Raw genomic sequence first — 15,221 nt, forward strand, 5'->3', positions numbered from 1 at the left:
CCGTGATCTCTCGGTCCCTCCCACCGTGGAGATTATTAGAGAGATCTCAAGGGGGCAAAATTTCTTCTCACCCTCCCCACCTCCCCATCGACTTCTCCATTTCTTTACATTCGGCTCAATTTAGGGCGGGGGGCGGGTGCGAGGAGGACCCTCTGGTTAAGCATCGATTCTCTCCAATTTTCTCCCTTAAATCCTCCCTTCGGACCCCGCCCCCCAACGTCTCTCTTCTCTGCCAGTTGAGGAGGGTTACTCGGGGGTGAGCCCCCTCCCCCACCCAGGGAGGGGGGATGGGCGGGGAGGGCCCGGTCCCTCTCGCCGCCCCCCGGCCCGCCCGGGAAGGTAAGGAGGAAGTGGGCCGAGGGGGCGCGGCCGGCTGACTCACAGCCGCAGAGTGGGGGCGGGAGGGGGTGGGGGCGGCGCTGAACCTAGGTGGGGGTGGGACTCCAGGTTCCCGTGTGGATCAAGCCCCCCCGGCCCCCTCCCCACGCACGCCCCGCCGTGACTCAGTCTCGCCCGCAGAGGATGGCGGGATCCTGCAATCGAGGGCACCGAGGCGGGGAGACCCTCCCAGGTGCCAGCTCCCGGGAGCCCCCTCCCCCACGCGCCGGCTAGGGGTTGAGCCCAGCCACCCTCTGAGGCTTCCGCAGCGGGTCCCGCAGGCCACGCCCCACGTGACGTCACCCGTGTGGTCACACCCCTCCCGTAGAGCGCCACCTGGCCCGGGTAAGGTGCCCTAGGCAGGGGCAGGAACTTGGGAAATCCTGTGAGACATTTACAAATGGGTAAACTGAGGCCTGGAGGCGGGTTATAAATCTCGGCAATAGCCCCCCTGCCTGAAGCCCCAGAACCCCAGTTGTGCTTGGGTGCGAGGTGTGAGTGTAAAACCAACAATCCTCAGGGCTGACTGGGGAGGACATCACCTAGCCTTTGTCCATGTCGGGTCTCCTGCCCGCATGGCGGCTGACCTCCCTTACCTCATTCTTCTAGGCCATTCTCTGACGTTAATTCTTGTCTGAAGAATTGAGTAATCCTCTCCCCTTCGACCCTACCCTGGGAGATCTTGAATCCTGATCCACCTAGGTTATAATTATTTTTCTGTGTATCTCCTCGGGCTGCCAGCGGACATGTCCTTCTCTCTAAGTCACAGGCTTCCCACGGGTGAAATGGGAGGGGTGGCACTTCGGGTGCCCCCTGCACTAGTCAGCCAACTTTTTCTACAAGGGTCCAAATAGTAAATATTTTAGGCATATTACACATAGGGTCTCTTTTGCATGTTCTTGGTTTTTTAATCCTTTAAAAATGTAAAAACCATTCTTAGATGTACACAAGGAGCCTGATCGAGGATCTTGATGGCAGCAAGGAGGCGAGAACAAGAAATTGGAAATAAGCTGAATGCCTATCAAGAGGAGGATGGATAGTGAAACCATTGTGCATCCCTTGTCTGAAGTGCTGGGCAGCAGCTAAAAAAATGAGGTGTGTAAATGGCACGAAAGAGGTCTCCAACATATTATTGAGTGAAAAAAACAAATTGCCAAATGATAAGTAGGGTATGACAAAAATGAAGGAAACACCTTAAGGGACCACATACGTGTGTGTACATAAAGAGTAAAAGGTCTGGAAAAATTTACTCCAAACTCAGCACAGTGCTGACCAATAGGATAAAGAATAGGGCTGTGGGCAATTCGATTTCAAATAAAGATTTCAAGCCTTATCTTGAAAATGCCAAGTCTCCACCTGCCTCTAGGCTTTCCAACTGCCTCTTCCTTCTGCCTTGAGACACTCTTCTCTGGGGTATTTGCATGGCTGCCTCCTTCTCTGTCAGGTTTCTGCTCAGTCGTGCCCTCCGCAGAGATCTTCCCTGAGCCCCTCTGTCTAAAGCGACCATCCCCAGATGCAAAATTGAGTGGCTGTGGGGCGGGGGAGGGAGAAAGGCTTTTCATCGTTCACCCTTCTGTACCCTTTGAATTTCCGACCGAGCAAACTTACGACCCATTCGAGAAATAAATGAGTAACAATTTTAAAAAACCAAAGTCGCTCCCCTAGTCATTTCCTTATCACCTCCCCCTGTTTTATTTTGCTTGAGACACTTGTCAGTGACTGAGATGATCTTAGATAAATTCCCTTCCTGGCTGTCTCCCCCACACTCGGAGGGGGCCCCCAGTGGGGCAGAAATTTCAGTGGGTCTGCCCGGTTCGTGGCTGTGAACAAGGAGATCCCCAATCCATATTTGCCAAATGACCGGGCAAATAATGGTGGTGTTTTTTTCCCAAGCAGAAAAATGTATTTTGAATTATGTAATTAAAATTTAACAATTAAGACTCTTTCCTACCTCACCTGAAAACATGAAAAATGGGAAGGGGAAGAGAAGGTTCTTGAACTAGGTGATCTCTCAGGGTCCGTTCAGCTCTAAATATTTCAGAAACATTGGGTTTGGGATTTTATTTTTAAGTCTAGATGATGAGTGGAATTTCCCCTCTCATAAGACTTTCTGTGAGAGGGAAGTAGGAGATGGGGAAATAAGCTTTGTGGGGTTCCTCCATCAGCTTGTCTTCCTTCCGCTAGTCTGCATAGCTGGAAAAAGGCAGTTTTGTTCCTTAGTTCCGCTGAGACCCCAACTGGGCAAAGGGTCCCCAAAGCTGTCATGCCTTCAAGTCCAGAGCAGAGCTTGAATGCGTGCCAGTGGGCTGCCCAGCCCCATTCTGCCCCTTCTGTAACACAAAATGTGGGAGACGATGAACAGGAACCCCTCCTTGCCTTTTAGTATCTACTCCGCTATATTCTGGAAGCTCCACTGTCATTTTTCTTTGAGGGTCCACCATTCCCCATCTCTCAATCGATCCGGTTTTGGTGGAGTAGACCCCCAACCCCTGGGGGTGGGGCACATGACCCCAGCCTGGCCATTCAGAGCCACAGGGACTGGTCAGGCATGTGACCCGGCGTGGCCATTGAGAACCAGCTCTGAAACCACTGCTACCACTCCCGGGAGACTGGTGTGCCCTCTCCTCTGGGGATGGCAGGCTTGTGGGACAGGAGCCTGCAGCAGCAACTCTCTGCCCCCTCACGCGGGGAGACCCTGCCTGGGAATGAAGCCAACTCAGAGAAAATAAAGCTGAGAGATGGTTCCTGATGACGTCATCTGACAAGCGGATGAGGTCATGCCTCAAGTCTCTGAACTCTTCAATTACCTGGCCCAGTAAATTCCCTGGTTTCCTCTTCCAGGTTGAATTGGGTTTCTGTCACTCATTTCAAAGAATCCTGACACATCCGTCCCAGTGCTACTGGGAGACCACCAGCAACCCCCCTCCTCTGAGGGGTAACAGCTAAACTCCCTCTGCCCGGCAAAGGCCTTCAGGCTCTGGTCCCAGCTTCCTCTCTCCCATCTCCTCCCTGACTCCCACCCCGTGCCTTCGTTTATGTGGCTCTTCCCACCACCTCTTCGGACATCTCCAAATTCTCCGAGGCTCCCTGGATCCAATTTACAACCTCTCTTATCCAAGACCTGGACCACCTCGGGGATGTCCTGGTGGTCTCTGCAGCACAGCCAGGCCTTGGTCATCAACATTCCTTGCATTTTTCTGCCTTATTTCTGGATGGAGGGGGTGGTGCTGGGGATGACGGAGCTTTACGGAGCAAGGCAGGGCACACATTTCTTGGAGGGAAACACAGTCTCTTCTCCCCGCTCAGCATCCCTCCCCGACCCATCATGTCTAGCACAAAGCTTCAGGGCCAGGAGTGAGAATGTATTAACATATCAGGCAAGTCCCTTGTCCCCTCTGACTTCCATTTCCCCATCACCAAAGGGGTGGGGCTGGATTACATGGGCCTGAGAGTAGCATTCAAGACACAGGGTCCTCACCTCCCGGCGCTCTCCTGAGGCCTGGCAGAGCTGAGAATAGGCATCAGCGATGACAGCGGCCCTGGAAAGCAGAGCGAGGCCCTGTGGAGGGGACCCTCCTCCGACCACCCTCCCCGCATCCCACCCCACCCCACCCCGACTCACTTGCAGTAGACACCCCCCCCGGGAGGTAAATCGTGGATGTCCTCTGAGGCCAGAGTCCTGAAAACCGTGTTCAGGCTGGGGGGCTCCTGGGCAGAGGAACACAGCTCTGAGAAGGAGGCAGGGGTTATGGGGATTCCCCTGCTTGCTGACCACCCCTGCCGCCGAGCTCCTGGCGCCTGCTCACCGGCGACCCTGCGGCCCAGGACTGCGTCCAGCTCTTGCTCCTTCCTGATCGCCTCCTCATGAGGCCTGGGGGCGCCCGGGAAGCAGACCAGGATGCAGGTCATGTTGTCCAGGCTGCCCTGGAAAAGGTGGAGAAAAGAGAGCCTGGTGCGACACGGTTGAATGTCCCAGCACGGGGCCCAATGCCCTTGGAAGCAGAGCTTCCCAACAATTCCCATGTTGGGGTGCCCCTCGCCCCATTCTGGTTATGCCCGTTTCTCTCAAGTTCCCCTCATCTGCCAGTCTAAACCAAGCCCTCTCACCTGGACCAAACCCTTAGACCACGCCCTCTCACTGTCCCAGCCCTGCCCCATTAAAGAGAACCACGCCCCTTCTCCAAAGCCACGCCCATCCTGCTGTATAGCCGCTTTTCTGATACCGATCATATCTCAGGACCCACGCCTACCTCCCAGGCCCGCCCCATTGCAAAAGACCACGCCCTTTCTCTTAAATCCCTCCCTCTTAACTATCCAGCACTACTACTCTTCCATCTTGCCTCAAGGTATCCCTCAGGCTCGGCCCTCTCCATATTTTGGCCCTGCCCCGTTCCAGCAGGCCACGCCCTCTAGTGCAGCCCCACCCCCTCCTCTAGCTTTATTCATGCCTCTCCAAGCCCCTCCTCTCTAAATCCCTTCGATTCTGCCCCTAGATGATCCCAGGCACCACCCCCAGGACCTTGCACAGACACGTGTCCAACAGCTGTGCGCACAGAAGCTCTGGGGCCAGGCCCAAGCAGAGGCGCGATGCCACCAGTTCCGCCAAGGCAGCGCCAGACATCGCGTCCCACACGCCGTCAGAGGCCAGGAGCATGAACTCGTCCTCGGCCTGGCGTGCCAGGGCGGTCACTTCAGGCTCCGCGGAAACGAGCTGCAGCTCAGGGGGCCTTCCCGGAGCCTCTTTGTAGGCAAAGTCGCCCAGTGCCCGGGACACAGCCAGAGAGCCCTCGAGGCGCCGGCGGCGGATTGTGCCGCCCGCGTCGTGGATGCGCTCGCGTTCCCGCGGTCGGAGGGGCCTATGGTCCTCAGTGCTGAAGGCCACGGCGCCAGCGCGACTCAGCACCGCACGGGAGTCACCGCAGTGCGCCAGGTACAGAAAGCGCGGGGAGACGAGCAAAGCCACGGCGGTGGAGCCGCCCGGCTCGCCGCGGGGCCAGAGAGCGCGCAGGCGTGCGTCTGCGCTCAGGAAGGCGCGACGCAGCGCCTCGCACACGCCCTCCGGCTCGCCCGGCGCGGGTCCCAGCGCCTCCAACACGTGGCCCAGCAGGTGGCGCGCGCCGAAGAGGGCAGCTCGCGACCCGCCGTGGCCATCGAGGACGGCGAAGAAAGCCCAGCCCGGGGGCAGTCCCGGTAACGCAAGCCAAGCGCAGTGCGCGTCCTCCATGTGCGCGCGCCAGCCCTGCGCTGCGCTCGCCCCGAAGCGCAGGCCCCAGGACGCCGCCGCACCCCCGTGCGGCCGCTGGGCGCATCGCGGCGCGTCCAGGAGGAACTGAGGCCCGTGGGGAGTCCTGCGCCCCTCCCCTTCCTCCTCCTCTGCCTCCTCTTCTTTGCGAGCTGGCCAGAAGAGACGCTCCAGCAGGCGGGCGAAGGCCGCCATCCTTTGGCCCTGGGATCAGGAAGGCTCCGCCCTCTGCACCTGCCCCCCCCCCCCCCCCCGCATTAATCCCCTCCACTGTGAGACTTTAAACCACCTAAATCTCCTTATATCCTGACCTGCACTCAGGTCGAGTTTCTAGAAAGGAATGGACTTCTGGGTATCCTCTCTCTCGCACCTTCAAAGCGGGGTTTGGGATCTGAGTCAGGGAGAAATGGTAACAGTAGCAAACGAGCCCGCCCCATGTGCCACACACTATTTTACGTCCTCATCTCCGATTCACCGAAGAGGAAACTGAGTCACGGAAGAAGGAAACAGTGTTGCAGGGAAACGAACTCTAGAATCCGTGTTCTCAACACCACACTCTTGGCTACGGGTTCCCAGTCCTGCTCCGTCCAAGCTCCCGGCTTCCAAATCTTTAAATCCTTTATGTTTTCAGTTCCACCCTTCCCGTCTGGGTCCTACCCCCGGGCTTCAGCTGCTCGTCTTCCAGGTCCCGCTCATCCCTTCAAGCCCACTGTCTCAGATGCTTGTATTATTCGCAGTCCCGACCCCGCCTCTAGCTCCGCCTCTTAACTACAGGCCCAGCCCCCACGCTGGCTTGCCAAAGCCGGCCTCCTCTCTCCAGGTGACGCCCGCCCTCTGGCCGCGCCCGCTCCCCTGCCGGTTCTTTCCTGCTCCCTCTAGGCCACGCCTCCAGCTCCTCCGTCTCTGGCTGGCCCCGCCCAACTCTGAATAATTCTAAATTGGCTTAAGCCCCACCCATGTCTGAGCTCCTCCTCTTGTCTCAAAACTTTCTGAGTATATAGTTCCTTCCCGTCCCATTTCCCACTCCCTCTGAGAATCCAGGCTCAGACCCCACCTCACAGCGGTAGAGTATACCCTCTCCTGTGCACCGCCTCTAGCTCAGCCCCAACCCACTCTGAGATCCTCGCCCCCATCCTCCCCGCCTAAGCCCCGCCCCTCTTTCCCTAAAGGCCGCGCCCCTTTCTGCCTAGACCCCGCCCCCCACGCCTTTGCGGCCCCGGAGCCGACCCTCCTGGCCCCGCCCCTCTAGTAGAAAAGCCACGCCCCCTCCCGCCCCTGGCCCTCCCCAGGTTCCGCCCCCTCCCTCTGGCCCCGCCCCGGGCCCCGCGCTGCAGTGCCTTCCCCGCCGCGGCCCCGCCCGCCCCCGCCGAGCCGAGCACAGGGCGGCGGCGACGGCGGCGGCGGCTGCTGGAGCGGCCCGGGAGGAGGAGGCGGCGAGGATGGCGGCGGCGTCGTGGACGCGGCGGAGATGAGCGCCCGCGGCCCCAGGCCCAGGGCGGCGTGGCCGGAGTGGGCGGGGGTCCCGATGCAGGCCCGAGGGGGGCCATGGGGCAGGTCCTGCCGGTCTTCGCCCACTGCAGTGAGTAGGAGGGAGGCTCGAGCCTGGTGTGGGCCCAGAGGCCTCGGGTGGGCTCCTCCCTGGTCTCCTCTCCGCGCCTGGCGGCGGGAGAGCCGGGATGGGGGAGGAGGCGAAGGAGACAAAGGATGCTCTCCCCTCCCCCCGCGTTCCAGCGGCGACGGGGGCGACCTGACCCGGAGGACCTGAGTGAGACGGGGCGGAGGATGGGGGGCACTGAGATAGCTGGCGGGGGGCGCGCTAGGCGCTGGGATGCGCCGCCGGGCCCCACCCGAGCGTGAGGACGCTCGCCAGGAGCTGTCCCCTCGGCCTGGTGCTGGCCGCAGCCGGCGAGGAGGGGAATTGGACGGAGGGATAGAACCAGGATGGAGAAGAGGGGTCTGACTTCCCCCCTCCCACCACCCCGCATCACCCATCTTCGGCATCCCACCTCCGTTTCCTGCCCAGACCCAGAGGCAGCCCCGGCCTCTCCCCAATTGTCCAACCTCCTGTCCCTGGGAAACAGCCATCCTGGGTTGGGGCCAGGACTCCTGGGTCCTTAGCGGATTATATCACTGACTGGGAGTGACCGTGGAGGAGACCCACTCCGCCCTGGGCCTCTGATTCCTGGCCTCCGATTCCCCAGCTGAGGAAACGAGGTGGGGGCGGGCGGCGTCCGATTTCAATTTCCAGACGGTATTGAGCATCTTCTGTAGGCTGAGCCCCGAGCTAGCTCTGAGCGGCTAGATTCCACGTTGGAAACGCCTTATCTGATCCTCGTGATCTGTAAGCCCAGGGCGCTAACAGTCCCTGTCAAATATTCTCTGTCCCACACCCCCGTGGATTTCAACATTCTCAGATCTAGCCACTTGCGTATTTGGGAGTCCAGATGCCAAAATCTAAGAATTTGTTGTTTCAGCATTTTAGACTTTCATCTCAACATTCTAAGATCTTGTCCTTACCTTGGCTTACAAAGGAAGGCCATACATGATCCCCACCCCCACCCCCGTTATCTGTCCTCATCTCCCACCCCTCTCTCCCTCAGTCACTGTGCTCCAGTCACTTCACATCTCTCTGTTCGTCAAATATGCTAAGCACAGTGCTTACCTCAGGGCCTTTGCACTGGTCGTTCCCTCTGCCTGGAAGACTCTTCTCTAGATATCCTCATGGCTCCCTTTCTTCATTCATGTCTCTGCTCAAATGTCATCTTATCGGCGATGTCTTCCTTACCACCCTGTCTGAAAGAGCATCCCCTCACTTTCCCTTCCCCGCATTGTTTTTCTCTGCACACTTAACACCCAACATCAGGTATTTGTTGATTGTCTGTCTCCCCCATAGAGTGTAAGCTGTGTGAGGGTAGGGGCTTTGTCTGTTTTGTCAACAATTGTATCCTCAGGGTCTAAAACAGTGCCTGGCTGGCAGGTAGGCGTTCAATAAATGGTCACTGAAGGAATGAAATGAATCGAAACCTAAAATTCCTAATTTGAGGATTCTAAGATGAAGTTTCCTGGATTTGAATTTCTAAGACTGACCTTCTGATAGCAGCGATACTAAGGTTTTACAGTCTGTACGCAGAATGTTCTAAAGGTCCCGTGATTAAAATATTCTAAGATTCCTTAATTCGGACCGTCCAAGTCTCCAGGACGGGCACACTTCTGTGATTCGGACAGTCCAAGCTTCTAAGAGTCTTCAATTCTTTCCCTCTCGCAGAAGAAGCTCCGTCGACAGCTTCCTCTACCCCTGACTCTACAGAAGGTAAGTGGAGGGGGAGGAGGTGAGGGTGGGACTTGAAGGGGAGGGGAGGGTTGAGGAGACAGGGTCGGGGTGCTGCTCCGAGGCGCTCACGGCCCTCCGATGCTCTCTGCAGGAGGGAACGACGACTCGGATTTTCGGGAGCTGCACACAGCCCGGGAATTCTCGGAGGACGACGAGGAAGAAACCACGTCGCAGGACTGGGGCACCCCTCGGGAGCTGACCTTCTCCTACATTGCCTTCGACGGAGTGGTGGGCTCCGGGGCGCGTCGGGATTCAGCAGCCCGCCGCCCCCGGCCCCAGGGCCGCTCAGTCTCCGAACCGCGAGAGCCGCCCCCTCAGCCTGGCCTGGGCGACAGCTTGGAGAGCATCCCCAGCCTGAGCCAATCCCCGGAGCCCGGGCGCCGCGGTGACCCCGACGCTGCCCCGCCGGCCGAGCGCCCCTTGGAGGACCTGGGGCTTCAGCTGGACCAGCTGGCCTGGGCGGCCCGGGGAGCGGGGTCCGGGGAGGACTCTGCCACCAGTAGCTCCACCCCGCTGGAAGACGAGGAGCCCGACAGATCGGAGGCTGGAGAGGCTGGGAAAGGTGAGATGTCCTAGGCGCTGGGACCGGAGCCACAAGGGGTGGGTGGTCTCTTCTCTGGGCACCTCCAAGGTGAATGCTCACTGCCTTCTCTCTCTAACGCGCCAGAACTGGACCTACAACTCGGAGTCGCTCAGTCCTCGCCGCACGAAGTCTTGACTCCACAGCCCAGCCCCGGCTCTGGGACCCCCCAGGCCCGTACCCCGTCCCCACCCGGATCCCGGGATTCGAACTGCTGGCCTGATGAGCCCTCTCTGGACCAGAAGGAGGAAGAGCCGGGGGGGCAATTGGAGCGGGAGCCAATCACGGGGCAGAGCCTCGATAGCACGGACCAATCAGAATTCACGTTGGAACCACACCTTCTAGGTAAACTGCGTGAGTGAAGATGCTCGGTTGGACCACAGCGAGGGTGGGAGGATTGGAATTTAAAGGGACCAACCTCTTGAAGGAACGGAGGGGAGTGAGGGGAGGAGATATTGCTATTGGCTAGACATTATAAACTCCGCCCTTTAAAATTTTTTCCCTTTATCTAAGATTACCATTGGCTCTTTTTATATAGTTCTCCCTCCCACTTGAGAAATTAGCCCTCCTTCGAGCGTTAGGATTGGCTGATTGCTAAAAAAAAATAATCCCTCTTTTGCAGTACTCCCCCTACAGCCTGATTTTGGACAAGCCAAACCCCTGAAAAAATAAGGCTGTCTTCTGGATGTGGCCATGGGACATTTCTAATTAAACTCTACGCCTTTTAGAAACTCTCCTCTTCCCCGACCACATCCTTTAACCAATTGCAAATAGACCCCGCCTTACTTTAAAATACGCTCAGCCTCCACGAACGGCCAGGGCTTGGTTACAGACATCACGGCTTTGGGCTGTTTACAAAGAGAGCCGCCCCTTTTTGGAACTGTCCCCACCTCTGTGGAGAGCCATTGGCTGGGTGTAAGGGGGCCCCGCCCCCCCCGCTCCCGCCCTCCGGGTTCCACCAATGTGGGCAAAATCCCCGAGAAGCAGCAGTGTCCGCAGCCTCTCGCTCGGAGCGGAGATGGGGAGTAAAGGTGGGCGTTTGGGGTGGGCTGGGACGAGGGTTGGGGACCGTGGGAAGGGGTCCAGATCCGCTTTTATTTCCCTCGAATCTGGGGGGATTTTTCCCATTGGTCCCAGATTCCCCAGAGCTGCAGGCTGGGGCTGGGGGTCTGCGGGGGTGTCTAGGGAGGGCGTGGAGGAAGGGTGGGGTCTCCTCTCGGCAGAGCCAGGGCTTTGGGGCCCAAGAGCAGGGAGGCCCCCTCCCCCAGCCTCAGGCCCAGGCGGCGCTGTCACTCAGGAGCTGGACGGGCCAGCACAGCTGTGGCCGAGGCCCCCTCCCCCCAGCGTGCCTAAACTTAGCCCCCGCCTCAGACGACCTGGCCCCTCCCCCACCCACTGGCACCGGCCTCCGGGAGCCTGCGGGGAAGGACCCGGTGTTGGGTGTGTGTGGGGCGGGCGAGGCCTGCCCTAGTTAGAGGTAGATGGGAGGATGTGTATAGGGAGGATGCTGAAGTGGGGGGAGTCAGACCCTGAGGGGAACCGGTCAGCATGGGTCAGAGGGAGGGAGGGTGGGAGGATGGAGAGAGTCTGGAAGGAAAAGAAAGGATACTGGGCTTCCAGTTCAGGGCTCCACTATGATCGGATTATAGGGAGGGTGGTTAAAGGTTTCGATGGCTGAGATGAAACATTGGGGTCCACAGGTCACCGGGGTCCAGAGGTCAGGGCTTGAGTTTAGGGTCTCAGAAAGGGGTCAGAAATTTGAGTTAGGGCTTAGGAAGGAGGACGGCGTTATTATTAGTACCTTGAGGACCCAGAAAGGCGTGTTGGTAGGGGTATGGAGGAGATACCACTTTACACCTGTCAGGTGGGCAAAAAATAAAAATAACAAGAATACCCATTGCTGGGCAGGCTGCTGCGAAAAGATCACTTTTGTGTTGCTCATGGAAATCAGAATTGTTAGAGTCTTCCTAGGAAGCAATCTGACAATATTTATGCTATTCGAAAATATATACTTAGTCCACCCAGTGATTGCACCCATGGGATTCTCTCAGAAATAGAATCTCCTGGAAGTAAGAATATCTGTAGAAGGTTGGTACTCGCCACACTGTTGGGGAACGGGGGGAGGGTAGCAATAGATGCGTGGTTGAATCAAATGGATGATGATGGAGCCACACTATGGAATACCACATAGCCCTTAAAAGGAATGAATGAAGAGCTATTCCAGGGGCCAGCCCTGTGGCCGAGTGGTTAAATTCACGCACTCTGCTTTGGTAGCCAGGGCTTTGTGGGTTCGGATCCTGGGCGTGGACCTATGCACCGCTCATCAAGCCATGCTGAGGCGGCGTCCCACATAGAAGAAGTAGAATGACTTACAGCTAGGGTAGACAACTATGGACAGGGGCTTTGGGGAGGGCTAGGAGGGAATTCTAGAAGGAGAAGTAGACAAGTTTATATAAGATTCCATTTTATTATGGTGTCCACGCATAATCCATGGGCAGGAGTAAGATGAGTAAGATGCTAGTGGTTGACTTGGGCTTTCCAGGAAGCAAAGAGAGGAGGCAAGCACGGAATAAAAGAAGACAACTGAAAATTTGGAAATTGGGTTAAGGCTTAGACAGACATGCCAAAAGGTCATGGTGCAGCCCTGAGACAGGAAGTGGGAGGTCAAGAGGTCAGCCAGGCCTGTCCAAACCCCAGCCTGATTGCCAACCCCCTCCACAGTGGCGGACCTGCTGTACTGGAAGGACACGAGGACGTCAGGTGTGGTCTTCACCGGCCTCATGGTCTCCCTGCTCTGCCTCCTGCACTTTAGCATCGTGTCTGTGGTCGCCCATGTGGCCCTGTTGCTGCTCTGTGGCACTATCTCTCTCAGGGTTTACCGAAAAGTGCTTCAGGCCATACACCGGGGGGACGGCACCAACCCCTTCCAGTGAGAACCCCCGGCCCCTGACCCCGACCTCTGTCCACACCCCAGTGCTGACCCTAAGTCAGGACCCATGACCTCAAAACAGGCACTAACTTCTCACCCTGGCCTTGACCCCTGACCCATCTTATTCCTGTTTCTGACTCCAACGTGACCCCAACCATAACTTTAAATCAGGCTCTGACCCTTGACTTCCAGCTCTAACCTCTGCTCCTAACCTCTCACCCTTAATCCTTGAGCCTGGCTCCCTACCCTGACCTTGACCCTAGCCCTATACACCTGCCCTTCGCCCCAACCCCCATTTCTTGCCCTTGTCCCAGTCATACCTCTCAGCCTGGGCCCCATCCAGCCTTTGAGTGGCCTCGCACCCTTTGGTTCTCCAGGGCCTACCTGGATGTTGACCTGACCCTGACTCAGGAGCAGAAGGAGCATTTGTCCCAGCAGATTGCATCCCGAGTGGTCTCCGCGGCCACCCAGCTTCGGCATTTCTTCCTGGTTGAAGACCTCGTGGACTCCTTCAAGGTGCCCTGAAGCCCTCACTCCCTCCTGGGTTTCCCACATTCACCGTCCCGCCCCGGGGGGGTAGAGGGCCATTGCTGGGGACGTTCCCAGCCTGGGGAGTGCCCTCCAGGCCCTGCTGACCCTGACCCTCACCCCCAGCTGGCCCTTCTCTTCTACATCCTGACCTGCGTGGGTGCCGTCTTCAATGGTTTGACTCTTCTCATTCTGGGTGAGCTGGGAAGGCTGTGGGGGTGGGGTGGGTCACTGGGGTTCGGTGGGGCTCAGGGCTCTGCATGGAGCTGCTAATCTGCTGGGAGAACCCTGACCCCCGTCTCTGTGCCCGCAGGAGTGATCTGTTTATTCACCGTCCCCCTGCTGTACCGGCAGCACCAGGTGAGTGTGGCAGACCCTCAGCTGGCAGTCAAACATGGGTGGTCTGACTGCCCCCCCTCTACAGCCAGGGTCCCACAACAGATGTCCTAGCCAGACATAGGAAGACCAACTGGTATTCCTACCCCTGACCGAGCCAGGATCTGACGGACATGCCCCAACCCAAGGCACATGGACTGATACCCTTTCCTGACAACGGATCCAAGGTCCGACTGACACGTCCTAGCTACAGACAGGCAGCCTGACAGGTGTCTTCTCCCCCTGATACCACCAGAGACTGACAAACACACATTCCAGTCGCAGACAGACAGACTCATGCCCTCTAATCCCTACACATAGTCTGGGTCTGACTGACTCCCATCCCAGCCAGTCCGGTGGACTGTCTGATGCCCTGACTCCCTGGAATTGCCAAGGACTCAGAGCTCCATCAAAATCGGGTAGGATGACTGTCGGCCACCACACTGACAGCTCCAGGGCCAAATGACATCTGTCCTATCCAGGGACAGGCAGCTGGATGGACATTCCCTTTTTGACATTCTCCAGCACAGCTGAGGGCCAAATGATACCCATCCCCGCCAGAGAGATGGTCCTAAGTAACTCTCTCACAGGCTGGGATGCCCAAGGCTCACCAAGTCAGCGAACACTGTGAATTAAACCAGTATTTAAATCAATCCACCTGGACTCGACAGCCAACACCAACGCCCTCTGCTCTCACACTGCCCCAAACACACACACGCACACATGTGCACACACACACATGCATGCGCAGCTCACTCAGAGATTAACAATTGTGTCCAGGACACAGACTCACCGGCCAATTCTTGTGTGTCTACCTCACATTACTCCCAATACGGAGTGTGGCCCAACCGACCGACACTTCAACTTGAACTTCTGACTCCCAAGGGTATTTATTAGGTTTAGCGTTGCAGGTGGTGTGGTGGGCCCCTTCCCCCAACTCCTGATGTGGCGGTCGGGGAGAAAGCAGCCTCCTGGATGAACTGGGGAGAAAGACCCCCTCTAATCTCTCCTTCCGTCCCTTCTTGGTCTCCCCAGGCCCAGATTGACCAGTATGTGGGATTGGTGACTAATCAGTTGAGCCACATCAAAGCTAAGTAAGGGCATGGGGTGAAGATGGATGGGATGGGGAGGGGGGAACCTTGGGAACTCCCACTGCCCCATTCCCTGTCCCTAAATCTCCTGGGACTGAATGTCCCCTTCTCAAAGGGCGAGAGGCAATTCCAATGCGGGCCCCATTAGGTGGAGGGTAGGGACTGGCTTGGGCACCCAGCTGGTTCCTCCATCCAGCTTTCTCCGTGCTTCTCAGATACCTACCCCGTCTCCTGCCCCACCTCGTGACCCCACCTGTTTCTCCCTCAGGATCCGAGCTAAGATCCCAGGGACCGGAGCCCTCGCCTCGGCAGCAGCCGCAGTCTCCGGATCCAAAGCCAAAGCCGAATGAAGGGGCTGTCTATGCCCGCGGGACGCCTGCCCCCACCCACTGCAGCCCTCTGCTCCCCTCCATCTCCCTTCCATCCCCACCCTCTCCCCGCCTCGGCCGGAGCCATTTCCCGGTGGGTGTCCAGATCGCTCACGGCAGGAAGTTCGCGCAAATTGCCTGAGCGGCCAGGACTACATTTCCCACGAGGCTCTGCTCTAGGAGTCCAGGAAAGGCGAGGCACCTTGGCCGCGGGGCCTGCTGGGACTTGTAGTTGCCTAGATAGGGCACCTGCTGTGCACTTCCGTGACCCGCCGCTGGAGGCGCCGTGAGGGGTTGGTGTCTCCCGGACGCCACTAGCCCCAACGCCAGGGCATTGCATGGGGCCCAGGGGAGGCCTGAGCTTGGATTTACACTGTAATAAAGACTCCTGTGGAAAAC

General features: G+C 57.9%; 2 protein-coding genes across 2 annotated transcripts; one reads left to right on the forward strand and one right to left on the reverse strand.

The window, feature by feature from the left end:
* Window positions 1–2,575: 2,575 nt before the first annotated feature.
* On the reverse strand, window positions 2,576–5,815 carry PPM1N (protein phosphatase, Mg2+/Mn2+ dependent 1N (putative)). The gene is made up of 5 exons (XM_046682543.1): window positions 4,898–5,815; window positions 4,185–4,302; window positions 4,001–4,106; window positions 3,857–3,917; window positions 2,576–2,708 (listed from the first exon to the last, which is right to left on the reverse strand). The coding sequence occupies exons 1-5, from the start codon at window positions 5,813–5,815 to the stop codon at window positions 2,640–2,642; spliced, it is 1,272 nt and encodes a 423-aa protein (XP_046538499.1). The 3' UTR covers window positions 2,576–2,639.
* A 1,219-nt stretch (window positions 5,816–7,034) lies between these two features.
* Window positions 7,035–15,221, forward strand: RTN2 (reticulon 2). The gene is made up of 10 exons (XM_046682541.1): window positions 7,035–7,199; window positions 8,886–8,930; window positions 9,043–9,513; window positions 9,619–9,876; window positions 12,253–12,460; window positions 12,838–12,976; window positions 13,115–13,184; window positions 13,302–13,348; window positions 14,399–14,457; window positions 14,723–15,221. Exons 1-10 carry the CDS (start codon window positions 7,166–7,168, stop codon window positions 14,802–14,804), a joined length of 1,413 nt encoding a protein of 470 aa, XP_046538497.1. The 5' UTR covers window positions 7,035–7,165; the 3' UTR covers window positions 14,805–15,221.

This window comes from Equus quagga, chromosome 13, assembly GCF_021613505.1.
Source record: "Equus quagga isolate Etosha38 chromosome 13, UCLA_HA_Equagga_1.0, whole genome shotgun sequence".
NCBI classification, from domain to species: Eukaryota; Metazoa; Chordata; class Mammalia; order Perissodactyla; family Equidae; genus Equus; species Equus quagga.